At 42.1% G+C, this 20,921-nt stretch overlaps 1 protein-coding gene across 1 annotated transcript in view; it reads left to right on the top strand.

Moving 5' to 3' along the window:
- The first annotated feature begins 9,329 nt into the window (after window positions 1-9,329).
- B3GLCT (beta 3-glucosyltransferase) overlaps window positions 9,330-20,921 on the top strand; it is a 117,153-nt gene continuing 105,561 nt past the window's right edge. Inside the window, exon 1 of the mRNA XM_042456650.1 lies at window positions 9,330-9,541. Coding sequence (XP_042312584.1) covers window positions 9,439-9,541 — 103 coding nt within the window. The 5' untranslated portion in view covers window positions 9,330-9,438. The remainder of the gene's footprint in view (window positions 9,542-20,921) is intronic.

Here is a 20,921-nt window from a genome sequence, read left to right on the forward strand (position 1 = left end):
GCTCCAAAAAGCACTTGTCCTTCAGAGGCCCTCTCTCCCTTCTCCTTGGTCAGGTTCCAGCCATTCCCCCCTCGCGCCCTTTATGTATTTATTTATATTTATATTTTCTATCTATATTCATATTTATATATATATTATTTATATATTTATTTACTTTTATATATGTACATTTATATTTATATATTTATATTTTGATATCTCTATTTAGATTTATATATTTTTATATTTAGATTTATTTAGATTTATATATTTATATTTTTGTGTCTATATATTTATATATGTATAATTATATATTTATTTATACAATCTCATAGAACCATAGAATCAGAGTTATGTTTATATCTATCTATATATTTATATTAATATCTATTGTTATATTTTTATATTGTATCATTTTTATATTACATATATATATGTGTGTGTGTGTATATATATATATATATATACACACCCACCCACACCCACATGCTCCATCTGAATAACTATCTGTAAGCTGCTCTGAGAGCCTTTAGGGCTGAAGAGTGGGGTATAAATACCGTATATAAATAAATATTTAACAGGGTCTCAGTAGGGTAGCGTCGCCGTAAGTCGGAAAACACCAGGTTCCAAAACACACTGTAGAAATAATCCAGTCTGAGACCATTTCAATGGCCCTGGCTCAGTGCTAGGGGATTCTGGGAATTGCAGTTCGTCGCGGCACTAGACCTGTCTCTGACAGAGAAGGATCAATGCCTCACAAAACTACAGTTCTCAGATTCCCAAGCATTGAGCCAGGGCAGGTGAAGCAGTCTCAAACTGGATTATTTCTTCAGTGTGTCTAGGACTGAACCCTATTGTGACCCTAACAATATATGGGACTGAGAATTGACCAAAAAGAGGGAAAAGGAAGACTTTTAAGCGCATAATTTTAGGCCAGTACAGACAGGCCAAAATAAAGATGCTTCAGGTCACTTTGGAGGTAAGCTGTTCAAATGACACATGCATTTTAAGAGGCCAGAAGCTGCGCCAAAGCTGCCCCTCCAGTCCTTAGGACTGGAGCGCGGCTTTGGTGAGGCTTCTGGCCTCTTAGGATGCATGCATCATTTAAACAGCATACCTCCAAAGTGACCCAAAGCACCTTTATTTTGGCCTGTCTGTACGGCCCCCTTATTATTGTTGTTGCTATGGGCCTCCAAATCACTTTAGATTTGTGTCTACCCTAAGGTGAACCTATAGTAGGGTTTTCTTGGCAAGTTTCTTCAGAGGGGTTTGCTGTTACCATCCTCTGAGGCTGAGAGAGTGTGACTTGCCCAAGTGGGTTTCCATGGCTGAGCAGGGAAATGAATCCTGGTCTCCAGAGTCATAGTCTAATGCTCAAACCAAATTATACAGTACTTTTTAAATTTTAAACATGAATTTTATATTATTGCCCTACGTTTTATTACCCTCCATATTGTAATATAAAGATTGCGTAGAGATGCAGCTTAATATGTGTACAGTATTTTATGTAATGATTGTGTTTTAACTATGTTGTAACCTGCCTTGAGCCATGAGGAGAGGCAGGTAAGTAATAATAATAGTAATAATAATAATAATTACTTGATAGTCAATGTGATTTCCCACTCGAGCATAAAAACCTACCGGGTGAACTTGGGCACCCCACACTCTCTCAGCCTCAAGATGGCAATGACAAGACACCTCTGAAGAAACATGCTAAGAAAACCCCATGATAAGGTTGCCTTAGGGTCGCCACAAATCAAAAGTCACTTGGAGGCACACAATAACAACAACAACAACAAAATTACGTGCTTAAAAGTCTTCCTCTTCCTCCTTTTGGTCAGTTTTCAGCCAACCCCCCCCCCCCCCCCCTTTTCTAAAAAAATATGTGTTTAAAAGTATTCCTCTTCCTCTTTTTGCCAATTTTCAGCCATTCTCCCCTCCCCAATTGTGTGTGTGTGTGTGTGTGTGTGTGTGTGTGTATGGGGGGATGGCTGAATATATGTAAAATTCATACACACACACACATAAAGTTGGGGTGGGTGGAATGGCTAAAAATTGGCAAAAAGAGGTGCACTTTTGTAAAATGTGTGCACAGAAAATGATGTCTTATGTGCATTTTTGTAAAATGCAGATTTTGTGTCCTGAATTGAAAATAGTCTTTTTCGCAGAAGAAAATGGTTAAAATTATTTGCTCCTTCCTTTGAGAGCAAAATTAGCAAAGAATTAGATTCTTACTAAGGACACAGTGTTGATGTGAGATAATTGCATCCTGCATTTGTGGAGAGATTGTGCATGTCAATGAAATATTCAAGGTAGTCAAGCCTCCTTACCTTTAAGAGATTTTAATGGTGTATCTGGATTTATCCCATTTTCTCTTCCCAAGAATCCTATGGTGTAGGTTGAGAGCTGGTGAATGATCCAGGGCCACTGATCAAATGCCATAATTTACAAGGAATTTAAATCTCCTTGGGACCAGGTAGCTTTTTAATCACAGTCTCAATGCATACTTCTGATCTTCGTGCATGTACTTTTTCAATGCATTTGACTTTGTAGAAGCATCTACACTGTAGAAATAATGCAGTTTGACACAACTTTAACTGGCATGGCTCCATCCTGTAGAATCCTGGGATTTGTAGTTTTGTGAGGCAACAGCGCTCTATGGCAGAGAAGGCTAAAAACCTTGTAAAATTACAAATCCCAGGAGCCCATAGGATGGAATTACAGCATTAAAGTGGTGTCAAACTACACTGTTTCTACAGTGCAGATACACCTTGTGTTACATTTTAAGACTGAAACCTGAAATAATAACTTACTCAGTTTTGTTTTGTTTTTGCTATTTCACACTCACTTGACAATTAGTCCTATTGATTTTAGCAGGTTCTGCTTTCAGGTAAAATGTTTTTAACTCCACTCAAAAGGCTATAATGGAAATGAGTTGGTTTTTTTAATTTTGCAAAATTGCACATTTTTCTTTGTAATTACAACAACAATATCTGGGTCACTTACATCCTTTTATAACATAGTTGTATTTTTTAATTTTAAAAGCAGGGATTGTGGAATTAATAACAGAAGGAAAAACAGGAGAGAAAATTATTTCTGAATATTATCTTCTCAATAAGCAAGAATCAATAATTATTCAGATTTAAGATCCTAATTACTAAGTATGGCAAGAACTGCAAAAAAAAAATACTTATGAGTTTTCTTTTACAACTTTATTTCCTGATTCTTATAGCTTAATTTTTGTGTTATAATTAAGATTCTTCAATAGTAGTACATACAGCAACAAAATCGCACAAAAAATCCTCCCTTATCATAAAGAAATTACTAGGGGGAGCTCTAACCATACAAAAAACATTGTAATTCTTTACTTTTTAAAGCAGTCCTGGCACAAAAGGTTTGTCCCTGTTTCCTGAGATTTTTAGAGAATAAAAACTTGTTAATTCAGCAATTCTACCTTGGAGGTAAACTGTTTGACCCTGCTTAAGATGCAGTGGTAAGTGACATTGAGCAAGTACTGAATGCCCTTGCTGTGCCATGGAACAACCATTGCAGATAGCTGGGATTATCTAAAATAAGTGTTCATGATGTCTAGGGGATTGTTCAGATGTTGTGTTTTAGTGGAACTATGCAAATAACCTCATTCACGCATTCTGGGGTTGTTATTCACACCATGGAACCGCATCTCTCCGCATTTCTGGGAGTTCAGTTGCTCACATGTGCCAGCACTTGAATAAAAATGGAGTCAATGATGCAAATCTATTCAATATGCATTCAAGGCATGCAGAGTTTAATCCTGGGTCTATTTGCATTGGTTATTCACACTGCTGATGATGCAAAACTTTAAAAAAAATACTCGGGGAAAAACTGTTATTGATTATCCTGGGTTAACATAGTTTTTTGGCAGCCCCCCAAAACACTTAATCAGATACATTTAGGATGCATGTGAACAACAGCAATTCAACCTGGATATATCCTGAATTATTTTCACCATCTGAATAACCCCTACATGGCTGCTAGGGGACTATGGCTGCCAGGAAGCTTAAATCTTGACCCCCCCCCTTTTTTTTTAACCATTAAGTGGGTTATATAGAATTGCAGATATGTTGTAATCTTACGTATATGATTCTCCATTTATTGTTCATCATCCTATCCCATGTTCTTATAGAGAGGTTCTACCAGATGCAAGATGCTGTCCTGCCTGTATGCCAGGTGGGTGCTCTCTTGTGCTCTGCTGCCATTCCTATTTTACTTCTCATGCTCTATTATCCTTTCCACTGGCACTATGGGTGTTTCTGTCTCCTTTTCCATCCTCATCTATCAGGTAGTGGGAAAGATTTTTTAAACATACAAGGGCAATGCCCTATATGGCAAACTGCCAGCTGACAGACCCCCCAGCCTCATGACTACTTGAAAATGACAGGAACATATGGCAGAATAAATTTTTAAAATGTCTTTAAAAAAACTTTCATGTGTTATGTACTACTTTGGTATACCTAATGTACCTGGCATGCATTTACCTGTTTCCAGCTGCTACCATCCTCTAATATCTGCAATTGAAGTAAAATGAGGATGAAGGCAAGACGGGGAGAGAAGGCAGCACAGCGGAGGAGAGAGCAACTTCTCCCACCATTCCTCTACAATATGACTTAGAATGGAAGACTATGTGACTGCGGATTTGGCTCCAAATGCAACGAATGATACCCAGTGTTCATCATCTTGTACTCATCTTTACAAGCTGATTGTCGGTTTATGGGTAGTAACCTGCCTCTACATCACTGTATTATTTGTGTATGTGAGTAGACGTTGGAATGGACATGGAGGCGCACAGCCCCTATCCGCTCAGAACCCAGGGAACACCCAACTTAATGTTCCAGGTGGCCTTGGTGTTCAGCAAGTGAACATTGCAACACAGCCTCCAAATGTTCGGCCACGGCAGTTCCCAACCCGAAGACGTGGTGTGGAAGCCCAGCAAGAAGTTGACCGGGCTGTGTCAGCAGTCTCTCTATATCCAACTGTGTGTACAGTTACATACAAGACCACTCTAGCAACGGATGGCGTCCAAAGAAGCAGAAGGATCATGGGAATGCAGCCCAAATTCGGCTGAATGGAAAGAACACTGGGGGGTTTTCCTGCCAAAATAATGTGGAATTCATGCGAAATAAACCAGTTAAAATTAAGCATGTGTCTCAATTTCCATTCATTAAACCTAGAATATATTTTAGGGGAATTTGGTACTTAGTTATAGTTATAGTGCAGTTGAGATAACAGGCAGCCCAGGATACCAACCCAAATGTATACCGGGTCTGAATCTCACAGAACTCCAGAGGCAAATTCAAATAGGCTTTTGTGTTTTATTAATCAACACACAGAAAGTGCACATACACTCACGGACACACACAAGAGCTAGGCAAACAATGGTGGGAGAAATAGAATAGGTTTAAAGGCCTTGCTAATGGAGATACATTATCAATGTGAATCTTGATTCTGATCAGTGGGAGTCAGGAACAGAAAAGAAACCGACAGAGTGCCTTTCTGCTTATAAACTCAACTGGAAAATGGTTGCTTTACTACCTGTATATAAATCCCAAATTGTGTCTTGCGGGCAGAAACCAAGGCTTGAAAGGATTAGAAGCTTTGCTAAACAGTTTCCCAGGGGAAAAAGAAAAGATAGATAGAATCAGATAGTCAAATGATTGTTGTGAATGCGCTGAACAAAGGGATTACTATTCCTAGCCAGAACGTCCTTGCCTCAGGTAGTCACAAACAATCACCTTCTTTGGCCATGATCCCATCGCCTCTTTCTAGAGGGACAGGACTGATGCTGGGGACTTAGGAAACCCCATCCGGGAGGGTGCCCTTTAATTCCCATTCTAGCACAAACCAGGTTTTCCAAGTATGAAGAGGTCATGCGTCCACAGCGGGGTTATTTCTAGGTCACCCCCCCCCCCAGCTTCCTGTTTTAATACAGTATTAACTTGATATAAAATATGAGGGGCACTCAGAGACTGACCTGTTTGTCCAACACAGAGTTCTGAAGGTCACTGTTGTAGGCAGGCTTTGTTTTTATTTTTGGATTGTTTTAACTCCTTTGTAAAGCATTATGTAAAGCCAATGGTGCTATATAAATAAACATAATAATAGTAATAATAACAGAGGATGACTTATGTCACATTAGAGGATGAGCAACTGAAAGTACCTCTAATATTGTGGGTTACGCAATTAACTCCTATTATGACATTTAGATGTCCCATGTAGATGTGCGGGTAGCGTAAGAACAATGAGAAACATACTTGTAAAGATGTGCAACACTGTTCCAGTCGGTGAACTCCTTAAAACTTTAGGGCTGTGCAGACTGCACCTAAGGGGTGGCCTGAAGCCACCTCCAAAAGGGGTGGATTGGGGCTGTGGCAGCCACATGTAAAAAGGAGCTGCAAAAAAAGCTCCTTTTTGCATCCTGGAATGGGTGCGATAGCCGCAGTACCACAGCTCTAAGGTGCTCCTTTGGCAATGTGTCGTGTAAACTCAGTTCCATGGGGGCAGAGTTGGGGCATGCGTCATATGGACGCCACACCCTGACTCCGCCCCAGGCCAGCCTTAATGGCTGGTCTGCACAGGTCCTTAGTTTTCTTTTTTATAAATTATTACTCAGTGTTCCTTTGTTTTACTAAATGAAACACTCATATAACTTTTCTCTTCTCTCTCTCCGCTTTCCCCCAGCCCTGCTTCATACTTCCTGTGAACATTGCGTAAATACAAGCAAGGCTGAATCCTTTCTCCATAGAAAGAAAGAAGGCATGGTCATTTGACAGTTTCAAAAATTCAGGCACTCAATGAACTTTATCGCACAGGGCTCCAGCACAGATGGAGAATAGTCCAAAAGGAGCCTGGCAGGGAATGGAACAAGTGGGGGACGCATTTTACCATATCCACAAGTCCCTCACTCATTCTGTTCTTCTCTCTTCTGCTCCCAATCTGTCCCCAGAGGAGGTGATTTTTGAGAACTGTTTTGAACAGTTCTCAAAAATCACCCCCCTCTGGAACGGATGGAGAACGGAACGGAACGAGTGAGGGACTTGTCTGTGCGGTAAAATGCGCCCCCCCACTCATCCCTCACTCGTTCCGTTGCGTTAGAGCAGTCCTGTGTGATAAATTTCTTTGGTTTTCCTCCCAAATGTTTTTGTTTATGTTCCCACCTGAAGGAACAGTCAGAAAATGACTCACTTTCACTATTTAACAAACAAACAAACAAACAAACCATCCTGCTAGCTTCATAGCAAGGCAAGCTGTGCGGAAAAATATATATTGTGTGATAGAAACAGTGAAGGTGATCTAAAAGTAAACTTCTCTTGCAGCAAGAATGTCCTTGGGAAGAGCCACCCATCATTCAGATGTGAGCATTACATGATTAGAGACTTCTGTCATATGATGAAATTAAACTAATTACTAGTGATGGGCAAATTCTCCTTGGCTCAATTTGGAAATTAATCAGAATTTACCAGCTTCCATGCTGGAGTCTAGGAAAGGTTGGTTTTCCAAGAGTTGTCTCACTGCTTCTAATATTGGTGGATGTGTAGTTGTGGAGCTGCATACAAGCCCATCATTCTTTTGCTACCTGAGAGATAAAAAACACAAGATGGCCTCTTAATATGAATGAATAGTCCACAGTTGAGAGGCCATTACTGAAAAGGTCCTTTCTTTTCATAGCCACTCAAAGCACTTTACTCTGTGAGGATATCTCAGAAAGGGTCCTCAGGTAATAATCTTGTTATCTGGATATATTGGGTAGGTAAGGAAGTGCCAGCATAGTGTAGTGGTTTGAATGTTGGGTTACAACTCTGGAGACCAGGGTTTGAATCCTGGCTTGGCCACGAAATGCACTGGGTGACCATGAGCAAGTCACATTTTCAGCCTCAGGGGAACCGCTGAACAAATCTTGTCAAGAAAACCCCACTTTAGGGTTGCTGTAAGTTGGAAAAGACTTGAACACACACAACAACAATAGCAACAAAGGAAGTGCCACGAGAGCCAGTATGGAGTAGTAGTTTGAGCATCTTGTTATTTGGATATATTGGGTAGGTAAGGAAGCGAAAGTGTGGTGTAGTTGTTTGAGTGACCAGGAGACCAGGGTTTGAATCCTGGCTCAGCCATGAAAACCCATTGCGCAACCTTGGGCAGGTCATGTTCTTTCAGCCACAGGGGTAAGCAATGGCAAACCTGCCTTTTAACTATGTACAGAAAGCGTCATTTATTTCTTGAATTAATAGTTCCTCAGAATTAAAGTAAGATGCTGTAAAATGTTGTTTGGGGCCAAAGCTGATGTATAGGAGGAACAGCTGCAGAAGAAAGGCCCGCCTTCAAGACTATTACAGATTTGCTTTGGAGTGCAAGGCAGAGAGGTGTACAGGTGGAATAATGGCAGACTTTTGTTGTCTTGCAAACAATGTCAAACCTAAATTACTTGTAGCTTAGCTGTTAAACAGTACTGAGGATGCACTTTTCTGAGGATGCACAAAATCTGTGGGTAGATTTTGAGAAGACTGGTTTTAAAAAACCGGGAGAAAAGAAGACTGCAAGGGTGGAGTTACCCTACACTTGGGGGAGAAATCCCTCAATTCCCTCGCTTCACTGAACACTGATGGATGTGTCAATGAGAGAAAAGAACTCCCCCCCCCCCCCCGATGCTAATAATTGGAGAGCCAGTAGTGGTGTGAGTGTTGGACTATGACTTTGGTGATCAGGGTTCGAATCCCAACTCAGCCATGAAACCTACCGGGTGACTTTGGACAAGTCACATACTCTCAGCCTCCGGTCTTAGGGTCACCATAAGTTGGAAACTATTTGAAGGCACACAATAACAATTGGAGTTATGAGACTCAGAGGTGCTACAAATCTACTTCCTCAGATGCATTTGGATGCTTCAGGTGCTACTTCATTTCCATACACAAAGTATTTTGTACACACATATGTCTGTCCCTAGCTTTCCACCCCACCAAATGCATCTGAGGAAGTAGACTTAAGCCTAGGAATGCTCCTGCTGCCAACTTCTTCTTTCCAGTTAGTCCCAAAGGTGCTGCAAGACCTCTCTATGTCCTGATTCTAGCGACTAACAGGGCTATGTCTTTGAATCCTTTCTTCCAATGAGTCTCAAAAATGCTACAGCATGGCCTCCCTCCACAAGAAGAAGAAGGGGAGGCTGCCTGACAGAAGAAGGGCCCGTCGTCCTGGTGGTCGAGGCGCTTGCCCTGCTGGGAAGCCACTGAAGCCTCCGCTAGATGGCGACGCCGCCCCTTCCTATGCCTCCTCCTCCTGCTGTGACTGAGGCGGAGAAAGAGGAGGAGGAGGAGGAGGAGACCATCCTGGCTGAGGGCGGTTGGACTCGCTGAGGAGGAGAGCCTTCCCGTCCCTTTCTCCGTCTTCTTCCCCTCACAAGAGAAGAAGAGTTTGCTGCCAGGAGGAAAAATGCCTCGCCAGGAGGAGGAGGAGGAGGAAGGCGGGGAGAAGCGCCTTCGCCGGCTCTCGGCGCCCTTCGCCTTCCTTCTCCTCCTTGCCCTCGGATCCCGGGGTGAGTAGCCGGGGACATTTTGTTTTGGGAAGCTGCGTCCACACTGGAGAAATAACCCGGTTTGGGCCCTGCTTTTAACTCTCTTTTTTTCCTGGCTCAAGGCTATGGAATTCTGGGAGTTGGAGTTTGTTGTGGAGCTCCGCTCTGGACCCACAACAAATTCCAACTCCCAGAATCCCATAGCCTTGAGCCAGGAAAAAAAAAAGAGTTAAAAGCAGTTAAACTGTACTCTTGTGAGACACTTAGCCTTCTCTGTCAGAGAGAGAGAGAGCTCTGGTGCCACAACGAACTACAGTTCCCAGGATTCCACTCAGCCAGGGCAGTTTAAAGCGGTCTCGAACTGGGTTGTTACTTCTGCAGTGCCTCAGCACTGGAAGAATAGCCCGGTTTGAGGCCACTTTTAACGGCCGTGGCTCCACGCGATGGAATTCTGGGAATTGTAGTCCGTTGCGGCGCCAGAGCTCTCTGACAGAGAAGGCTAAAATGTCTCACACAGAACTACAGTTCCCAGAATCCACGGAGCCATGGCACTTCAAGCGGTGCCAACCTGGGTCTACGCCACAGAAATAGTCCAGTTTGACACCGAAATGAAACTGCCATGGCTCTATGCTATGGAATTCTGGGAAATGTAGTCCTGTGAGACATTGTGGTGAAAGACTTGAAAGGCTAGGAACCCAGCTTCTACAGATGTTGCCGCTAATGTGAATCTACAGTGCTACATAAATAAAGCACAATAACAATAACAATAACTGGTGGCGCAGTGGTTAAATGCCTGTACTGCAGCCATTCACTCAAAACCAGAAGGTTGCGAGTTCAAGACCAGCAAAAGGGCCCAAGCTCGACTCAGGCTTGCATCCTTCCAAGGAGGGAGCTAAAATGAGTACCCAGACTGTTGGGGGCAAATTAGCTTACTTGCTAATTAGCTTACTTGCTGTTCACCGCTATGATCTTTGGAATAGTGGTATATAAATAAAAAATAATAATAATAATAATAGAAAACCATGGGAGATTTGGGTTGTTGTTTTTTGAGGGGGGTGTTAATGTGGGGAGAGTTGAATGTAGATGCAGACATCTCAAAACCAGGGTGACCAGATGTCCTCCTTTTCCAGGACCTGCCCTGATGCAGATGTCCTACATTTCAGCCTTCTATTCAGGACGAATTCCAAAATGTCCTCCATGTTGAGCATGACTTAGAGGCATGAATTTATATTTATGTTAATGGTTTTATGTCACAATGTCCTACATTTTTTCCTTGAATCTCCTACATTTTGCAGTGCCCTGTCCTCCTTTGCGATTCCACCCAAAGCAAGATCTCCTGCTTCATGAGGGTTATCCCAAGCTGGTCCCTTTTCCTGAGATGTTATTTCAGTCTATAAACTTGGCTGCTGTTATGTGCCTTCAAGTCGTTTCCAACTTATGGTGACCATGAGGCAGGGAAACAGATGTGCTAACAGCAAAGGAGGGCAAGACACCACAAAATGGAGGACATTTAAGAAGGATGTAGGACATTACCAAATAGAAGCTAAAAACGCTGTTATAAATTCAGTTCATGAAATGTTTACAGCTGTATTACATGTACTCTATTATGTACTCACCTGTATTTTTCTGATGAACTTATCTTTAAAATGCTTTGTTGGCTTGCAAGATACTTATAGAACTCTGAGCAAGACAAGTGCTTTACTAGCAACAAAGCCTTGAGGCAATCATCTTTTCAGTTATTCCTTTCATCCGCCCATTGTGCTGAAATGAAAGGCGGGGGGGTCCTTTCAGTATTTGCATTAAGGTCTGAAGCAGCTCATTGCTCACCACGTTTGCTGTCCTTTTCCCCTCTGAGAAACAAACATGCCCCGAGCTCTGGGTGCGAGTCTTGTCTGCTGCTGCTTCTAGGGAAAAAGAACTTCAGAAGGATCCATCTTATCTCCACATTTCCAGTGCGGACAGGATGCCAAGCAGATGAATTTCTTGAAGGGAAATAGCAAATTAAGTGCCATTCAATGGGCTTCTTAGTCTTGCTCATAATGGAGGACATGTTGGAATTCTTCCTGGATAGAAGGTTGAAAGGTAGGACATGTCCTGGATAAGGAGGACATCTGGTCACCCTGCCCTAAGGGGACTCCATCATGGGGGTTTCGTGGTAAGATTTGTTCAGGGGTGGTTTGCCACTGCCATCCTGTGAGGCTGAGAGTGTGTGGCTTGCCCAAGGTTACCCAGGGGTTGTTCCCACTATGGTTTAAACCAGATCATGATTTGAAATGATCCAGTTTAGACCACCATGGTTCCCACCTGATTCGAATCGCTTCAGTGATTCGGAAAGGGGGGGGGCATGGTTTTTGCCCATTTAACCCATGTCAAAAAGGGGTGGTATTTTTGGGATGAATCAATTTATTCTGAAATAAATTGATTCATCCCAGTGGGAACCACAGGCGGATTCAAATCTGCCCCGGCCCAAGTGGGAACTAGGCAGGGCGGATTTGATTCCGCTGCCAGTGTTGGCGGGGGGGGGGGGGGACACCTGCAATGGCCCTGGCCATCTCCCCGTCACCAGCCTCCCTTCCTTTCTGTACCTGGGCCACTGGCTTCTCTTTGGCCTTCTTGCAACCTCCTTCCCACCTTCCCCAGGTGTGGGGAATGGAAGAAGGTCAGGGGAAAGGTGCAAAAGAGGTCACAGAGAAGCCGGGGAGGCTTCTCTGCAAGCTTCCCCTGCCACAGGGAACAGAAGGAAGCCACGGGGAAGCCGGTTAGAGGCCGAAGGAGACCAGAAGAAGTTGGTAAGGAGGCTGGGCTGGGGACAGTCGGGGCTTGGAGAGGCCAAGGTGCCTGATCTGAATTGGTAGAATTGGTGCAAACATAGTGGGAACCAGGAATTATTTTTGCGTCTATTGAGCAATTGGGATCAGGCACCGAATTCTCCGTTAGCAGGAACAAGGCCCCAGTGAGTTTCATGGCCAAGCCAGAACTTGAACTGTGGTCTCCAGAGTCGTAGTCCAACATTCAAACCAGTTGGAGGCTAAAGAGGGGGGGAAATCTACTCCTTGAACGTGATTGAAGGAAAGTGGAGTCAGATCCAGGTTTATTCATGCCTAGTCTCATTGCTTTCTTATTGAATCGCTTTTGACCAAATCTGGATTTAGCAGTTCCTGTTTAAAGTTACAGTAATGAATAATTTATTAGAAAGCAAGCTCACTATTCCGAGAGCTGCTCTGATCTTCGAACCTGAGCAGGGTCAGCCCAGAAGAGGGGAGACCGCCAACGAATGCAAGGTGCTGTAGGCTATATTTCAGAGAAAGGAAAACCACCATTGAGTGTTCCTTGCCTAAGAAAGCACTATGAAATTCATGGGGTCATCATAAGTCGACAGGTGACTAGAAAGCACATATACACGTGCACAAGTGCCATTGAATACAGAAGGATTTGCATATAAATGAGGATGCATATGATTATAGCAAGCAGGGATTGTAGAGGCAGGACTCTAGTTGCACGGGGAGTACTGTACTGTATATACTCAACTATAAGTCAATCTCACGTATATGTTGAGGGCAGGTTTTTGGGCCCAATTATGGTTTTTGATATGATCTCGTTGATAAGTCATGGGTAAAACGTAGGAGCAAACAAAGAATCGAAAGGATGAAACAAAGGAAAACGATGCCAAAAGAACTTACAAAATTCCAGTTGGCAAAACTGTTTATGCTCACACTAAAGGCTTGATGGATGAGAGAATAGAAGGGGATCACTGCTTCCAAGACAGATTGCACTCTTGGCTTTTACCTGGAGATGGTTCCTTTCTTTTATAAGAGTTAAAGTACAATACTTACATTCACCCGTGGATGTGTTGGCTTAGGGTTTTTTGGTCAATTTTTTGAGTAAAATTTCTAGACCTAAACATGAATATATACAGTACTTCATACAAATTCTCTTATAAGGAATGGCCCTGTAAGTATTGCATGCAGCTAAGGGGACATTCACACTTACTTTTTGTCCTGAGCAGATCTGGATCTCCACAGTGATGTAGTACCAGATCAATGTTCCCACTATATGTTTCATGTTCCTGAACCTCTCCGTGCCATTTTAACCCTGTTGCCATTCATATCAGTTTAAAATGGAGGTGCCTCCGTTTCCAGGCATGGATGCAGCACAATCCGGATTGATTCGGTATCATACTCACACAACTGAAGATCCAGATCATTGTGGCGCTTAAAAAAGATGCACTTAAGGACCCGGTGTCAAACACACTGTGCTAAGTGGATTTTACCGTGTCCCACTCCCGCAAATGGCGCTGGATACATTCGGGGACTGTGGGAATGTCACGGAAATAATCCGGTTTCACACTGGTTATTTCCAGAGTGTGAATGAGCCCTAAGAGCACCATCCTGCCATTGCACACTTGTGGATGGTTTTGGTATGTCATTGTATTCATTCCTGTAAAAAGTAACTTTACAAGCACTGCATAGACCACACAATGACTTCCTACTTTTTGAAACATTCTGAAAGGTTTCAGTTGCTGAAAGGGGCAGGAAAAAAATTGTAACCAAGATTTGACTTTGATTATCTGAGATTGATAGTCCATTCAAGCTTACAAGTACAGTAAAGTTTAGGGTAATGACTGAGTTTGGGATCAGGAGAGGTCTTGGCCATTGCTGTGGGCTAATCTTTCCGAACCATGATGTGGAGATCTTATTTTCTGTGGCATCAGTGTGAGCATTCAGCTTCCGAAACACACTCATCTTTCTCCAATGGATCTGTTTCATTTCATGTACTAAATCAGGGCTGGGTAATTTAGAAGGCATAGGGGCTATTTTCCACCGTCCTGGACTGACTGTAGACTGTACCAGCCCTTCTTGATGAAATAGTTCAAAATCATTTTTAAGAGTGATTTTGACTGAAACAGGGTTTTATAGAACTAGGTTTCTGGTGCAGTTCTCCCATGCCTTTAGGAAAAAAAAATATGTGGGGTTCTGAGGCCCACAGAAAGAATCCTGGGGTCTGCAAAGTGAGCTTCAGATTTAATTTTTGAAACTAGATGTTCTGTAACTATAGAAGGGGAAGAAAGTTTGTTTTTTATTCCCATATTATTTGATCACATAAGTAGAGCTACTGTGTCCAACCAGGTATATTTGGGGCATCTACTTCTTCTTTGACAAATGAAATGCAAATTGTATTTTCTCACTTTCTTCTTGCTGCTTGATCCGTCTTCACTCAATCTAGCAGTATGCTTGATTCAATAATGTCAGTGAATCTATGTGTCTTACTAGGTATAGTGAAAGGAACTCAGATGCTGTGCAGACTGCCCCTATGGGGAGGCCTGCAGTCATGCCGGATCGGGGCTGCGGCAACCGCACATCATGGTCCCAATGTCGCCTTTCCAAGATGCAAAAAGGAGCCACAAAAAGTGGCTCCTTTTTGTGTCCTGGAAAGGAGGCGATAGCCGTGGTGCTACAGCTTTACAGCGCTCCTTTGGATTCAGCACCAGAGGAGTGCTGTGATGCTGTGCACCATGTGGAGCATTACACGGCATCACGCCAGCCTGGGAGTGGAGTTAGGGCATGTGTCATGTGGACGCCATGCCCTGACTCTGCTCCCAGGCTGGCCTTTATGGCTGGTGTGCTCAGCCCCTCGCTTGATAAGTGAGGCAGAGCAGGTGGCAAAAGAACCCCTTTTGAGAGCTATCAGGTACATTTCATTTATATCGCACCTTTCTCTCAGTAATGGGACTCAAAGTGGCTAATAACATTTAAAACAATATAAATTAAGAAGTATACAAAGTCATTAATAAAAGTATAAGAGTATACACACACACATATATAAAATAGATATGAAAATAAAAATTGCTTAAGCAGTTTAGAAAGTTAAAATAGCAAACATTTGAAACATTAAAATTCATTAAAAGATTATATGCAGTCCTTAAAAATAGCACTACACAACATTAATCCCACCCACCCCATCAGTTTTTAAAAGCCTGGCAGCATAAAGATATTTTTACTTGGCTGACAAAAGGAGAGCAAAGATAGGGCCATCCTGACCTCTCTAGGGAGGGAGTTGCAAAGTCTGGGAACAATTACCAAGAAAGCTCTCTTGGTCCCACCAAATGATCCTGAGAAGTTGGTAGGACAGAGAGACGCCTCTCTAGATGATCTTAGGGCTGTAATTGGCTCATAAAGAGGCAACATGGTCTTTCAAATAGCCTAGACCCAAGAAATACATGGTTTTGTAGATCAAAACCAACATTTTGAATTTTGTCCAGAAATGGACCAGCAGTCAATGGAGCTGTTGCAACAAAGGAGGTATATGCTTCCATTAGCCAACCCAGAGAGGCAAATCAGAAGGATACCATGGTTGGTAATATTGAAAGCTACCCAGAGGTCTAGCAGAACCAATACCACCAAGATGACCAAACTTACATTCTATAACAAGGTCTGAAACCAGACTGAATAATCTGCTTCATTCAGATACCCTTGGAGTTGAGAAGCCACCACACGCTGTAGTACTTTGCCGAGGTATGGAATGTTGGAGAGAGACTAAGAATTATCAATATAATAGGATCAAGGAAAGTGTGTGTGTGTGTGGGGGGGTTCCCCTTCAAATAAGGTCTCGCCACAGCCTCCTTCAGGTGTGTTGGGACCCTGCCATGTAAAGAAACATTAATCACTTAACTACCCAGCCAGTCCTCCTTTGAGCTGTTTAGTAAGCTAGGAAGGGCAAGGGTCTAGTACACATATGGTGGCTCTTGCCTCTCCAAGGATCCTGTCTGCATTTTGGGGCTGCACAAATTGAAAAGTATCCATCAACACTGGGCGAGCAGGGGCTAGGTGACATCAACCAGACCTGTATCAAATCTGGTGTCTAAAACAGAGTGAATCCAAGCAATTTTATCTGCAAAGTTGTGGACAAATTCTTTGCAGCAAGTTACTGAGTGGCTCACGTTGGGCCAGATTATAACAGATCCCAGACCAACTTTGCTGAACATTCAGTGCAAATCCAATAAGCCAGAAAAAATCCTTCCTTCCTTCCTTCCTTCCTTCCTTCCTTCCTTCCTTCCTTCCTTCCTTCTTGCCCCACCATAAGCCTTCAGCCAAACTTTAGCCTATTTTTGGTTGGACTCTGAATTTTCTGCTGCTGTTGCTCTACTCTCTATTTCACTTGCCTTTATGCTTCCATCTCCTTAGACTTTAGCAATAGCAAGTACATTTCTATATCACTTATTAGTGCACTTAAGCACTCCCTAAGTGGTTTACAAAGTGTAAGCTAATTGCCCCCAACAGTCTGGGTGCTCATTCTGGTGACCTCAGAAGGATGCAAGCCTGAGTCGAGTTTGAGCCCCAGGCTGGTATTGAATTCATGACCTTATGGTTTGTGAGTGAGTGGCTGCAGTGCAGCATTTAATCACTGTGCCGCCTTCAACAGGATTAGTTTTTTGTGGGTTTTGCGTGCTATATGGCCGTGTTCTGGAAGAGTTTTTTTCCTGATGTCTCACCAGCATCTGTGGCTGGCATCTTCAGAGAATAGTGGCATGGAAGTGAGTGGGATATATGTACTGTGTGACCCTTCGTTGAGAGGAAGTGGTTTACATGTTAATCTGTGCATTGGTCTGTTGTTGAATTGTGAGGCCTCAGGATGGCTATTTAATTAGTGATCCATTGTCTGCTGGGAAACCCAGCTGGCGAAACTTCAGAAATAAACACTTCCAGAATACAGCCACATAGCTCGAAAAAACCGGCCATGAAAGCCTTTGACTTTATATTTGACAGGATTGCTAGCAGCCATCAGGAATCCATCTGGATACGTAAGCCTCCTCGAGCAGACCATCTTAATGGTCTCTCACTCCAGAGACTCTGAGACAGCAAATCTAAACCTGGCCTAGGGCCTAAATGCATGAGCCCAAAGGTCTATATTCCCCCATCTTGGTGTCATCTGTATGGACAACTCAGGCCAATAGCCCCAGGTTAAAGAAAGACCAGACATTGATCTGGTGGTTCTGGTCTGATCTCAGCCTAAAAGACCCTTAGTACAATCTGAAAAAAATGGCTGTTTGTTTGCAAAATTTCCTGGAAACTGCTGCAACAGATGGCATATGGGTGTGCACCCATGGTATCCTGCCCATATGTATCGGCCCCAGGAAGTGATCTGTCCATGACAATGGAACAGTTTGAAGCTTCTTTCCCAGAAAACCATCATCCCACCCTGTAGAGGAAACAAAGAGCGGTGGCAAAACCCATTTGGAACAGACCTGTGGTTGCTAGGGTGGACATGAAGTCCTGAATAACTCCCAGCAAGGTATCCTCAGCATAGATTCTGAGTACTCAAGCTGTGGGGAAGCCAGCAGCACCTTTGAGACTACTAGTACCCCAGCTAGCTCAGGGATACTAGTAAGGAGAGTGGTCAGTACACCAAGAGAATTCTAATCTGTTCTGACCACTCATCTTTCAATGAACACACTCAGACCCTGCAGACTGAGTGATAGGCTGCCTGATCAGGGGGATATTATCTCAAGAGATCATTGCAACTCTACTCCCCACTGGTCTTGCTTGATGCTGTGCAGAAAATCCAAGTGGACAAAGCTGAGAGAGGCTATCTTTCTCCTCTTCTCATCCCAACAGTTCTCAGTAATATATGCCAGGTTTGCACGTTCATCTAGGAACAAGTCCTGAATTGAGGATTAAGACTCAGGTTTGTTCAAGTTTTAGATGCTAAAATGAAAATCTATATAGTATTATTATCATACAACATCCATTATTTTTCTCACAAGATATGACAGGCACAGAGAATCCATATATTATTAAGACATGACATTTAAGTTCTTCAATATGAGTATCATGGCACAATATTCAGTTTAATTCTCTAGCAGATCTTATCAGACCAGGTCACTGGCTGATGCTCTTACATGCAACTGCTGTCAAGAAAATTGATACACAAACTTCACAGTTACTTCACTGATTTATTTTGCTGGTTTACTGCACCTGGCTGCTGCTGTATCAAAGTTCCTGAACTTTCTGAGTAATCATATATGAAAAACACATTGAAATAGGATTGGGATATTCTGAAAGTAGATTTTAAAAAAGGTAATACTGAACAAGCAAGTGGGCTTTTGTAAAATGATAAATGTGCCATTTACTCTGGTTGCCCTTGTAAAAGTCAAAATGTCAGATACAGCAGATGTTGCAGTATCAATTATTGTAGCATTAATCAATGCAATGAAGGACGTAAATTTTCTCATATATATTTTTGACTTCGTAATTTTTATTTATATAATTTATAATGCAACATGGCTTATAGTTTGGGATATAACAGAATGAAACTAAAACAATGTATAATGCAAAAGTTGGGAAAAGAAACTAAGGGCCTGGACAGACTGGCACTTTGTGCTGGCTTGGGTCCGAACTAGGATTGTGTGGGGGCTGAGTGTTTACACACTCAGAAACCCTACTGCATGCCCCGGGAGTTGTGTTTTGTGGCTTGTATTTGCACTGGGTTGGGGGCGTGGCGTGCAGCTGCCATGTCCCCAACCCAGCGCTTCCAGAGGCGGCACAGAGCGGCTCCTGAACGGGCTGTTGGTACAGCTCCTTAGTAATTCTATTAAAACATTAATTTAAAATATTTTTAAATTGTTTAAAATATAGTACAGGTAAAAGTACAGTATACATACACCCACACACACCAGTTAAAAGACCCTTCTGCACAGCCAGTTGAAAGCTGAAGCCTTAGCGAAATAAAAAGATCTTGCTTGTAAATGAAAAGACAGCAAAGAGAGGACCAAACTAGCCTGTAATTGGAAGGTATTCCATAGCCTTGGAGCAGCAACCAAGAAGGCTCTCTTCTACGTCTCCACCAGACATACCTGACATGATGGTGAGACCAAGAGATCTTAAAATTTGGATAGGCTCATATGGGGAGATAGGGCCTTTCAGATAAGGTGTATAGGTAATAAACAGCACATTTAAAAAAACCATTGAGTTAAGAAGTTAAGAATCTTTCTTATATTTGGAGAGTGAATCTCAATATCTTAGTGACGGTGTACAGCAGAAAACGGGCCATGCTTTCTTGCTTTTTAAAAAACCTCTTTAAATAATCAATTGCCACTAATGGGTTATTTGACTGTAATGAAAAGAAGTGCTGATGGTAGAGTTTTCTCAACGGTGGTGTCACTGTCAACTATTTATTTATTTATTTATTTATCATTTCAGAATTGTTTTTTCCCCAAGGTTGCTGCAGTGAAAGTCTATCTGAAAGGCAATATGTAGATTTTACAAATTAAACAAACAAATTGATAATGACACCACTGTTTCTGTAGCAGAGGCAATACAACACAATGCAGAAGTTTTCCAGATTATGAATGAAAGAAACCTCATTTTCTGCGAGACCTACCTGGCTATCTAATTATTCAGTTTTTGATGCCTTGTTAAGACATATGATTTTGCAAGTTGTTTTGCAGATGTTGTGTGGGTAATTTTTTTAAACAAAAGGTTTCTGTGTTCTTGTATGCCATTGCATAAACTTCTGTTATTACCAAAATCTAGGTTCTGTTTTGAATTGTTGCAAAAGGCAACTAATTTTATATAATAAAATTGTGTAGTACTTGCAGTGTATTGAATAAGAATGCTTAAAAAGCATGTTAAACTATTTTAGTGGATTGGTAGCAGCCTAATTGTTTAAAAAGAGATGTTTAAATGAACTTTTCTTTCTTCTGTGTTTTTGTATGAGACTTCATAATACAGTCGTTTCTGCTGCCACATTTTTTAATGGTCTTGCTTGTTGACTAGTGAAAAAGAGTTTTCATTTCCCTTTCCATCTCCTAGTGGCTTTTCCCATCCAGATTTCATGTGCTGAATACAGTTAAAACATAAAATTGGAAAAACTCTTACTGAAAATGTGTGAGCATAAAGTGTTATCAGGCAGTGGGTGAAAATTGGCAAGTCTGATCTCTTCTTTTGATTCTTATTCCTGTTTCTGTTATCTGGGGAAACAGACTTCATGTGAATAAAAGTAGAGAGAGGTTAAAATATAGCATATCTGGAAGAACAGCTTCTCTTTACTTTCAGTATGATTTTCTAGGGTAGCAGCAAAATGCCTGCTGGTGTTTTTGTTAGGTGAGTATTTCTTCATGAGAACAGCTATTATTTGCTATGCTAGATCAAACCAACTAAGTTTGACAGTAGGCTGATACAGTCTACATTGCATCTACCATACGAAGCTTAAAAACAAGGAGATAACTAAGAGAAGAAACTTTTTTTTCAAGACTGGATCACAAGTGTATATTAAAATTCAGGAATAGTTATAACATTGCTTGGGATCAAACATTGAAAGATCTCTAGTGAAAGGGACATTCAGGGATAGTCACTAATGGTGTTGTCTTCTAGAGGATTGCATGTACAGTCGCCCCTCCATATTC

The sequence above is a fragment of the Sceloporus undulatus genome, chromosome 3, assembly GCF_019175285.1.
Source record: "Sceloporus undulatus isolate JIND9_A2432 ecotype Alabama chromosome 3, SceUnd_v1.1, whole genome shotgun sequence".
NCBI classification, from domain to species: domain Eukaryota; kingdom Metazoa; phylum Chordata; class Lepidosauria; order Squamata; family Phrynosomatidae; genus Sceloporus; species Sceloporus undulatus.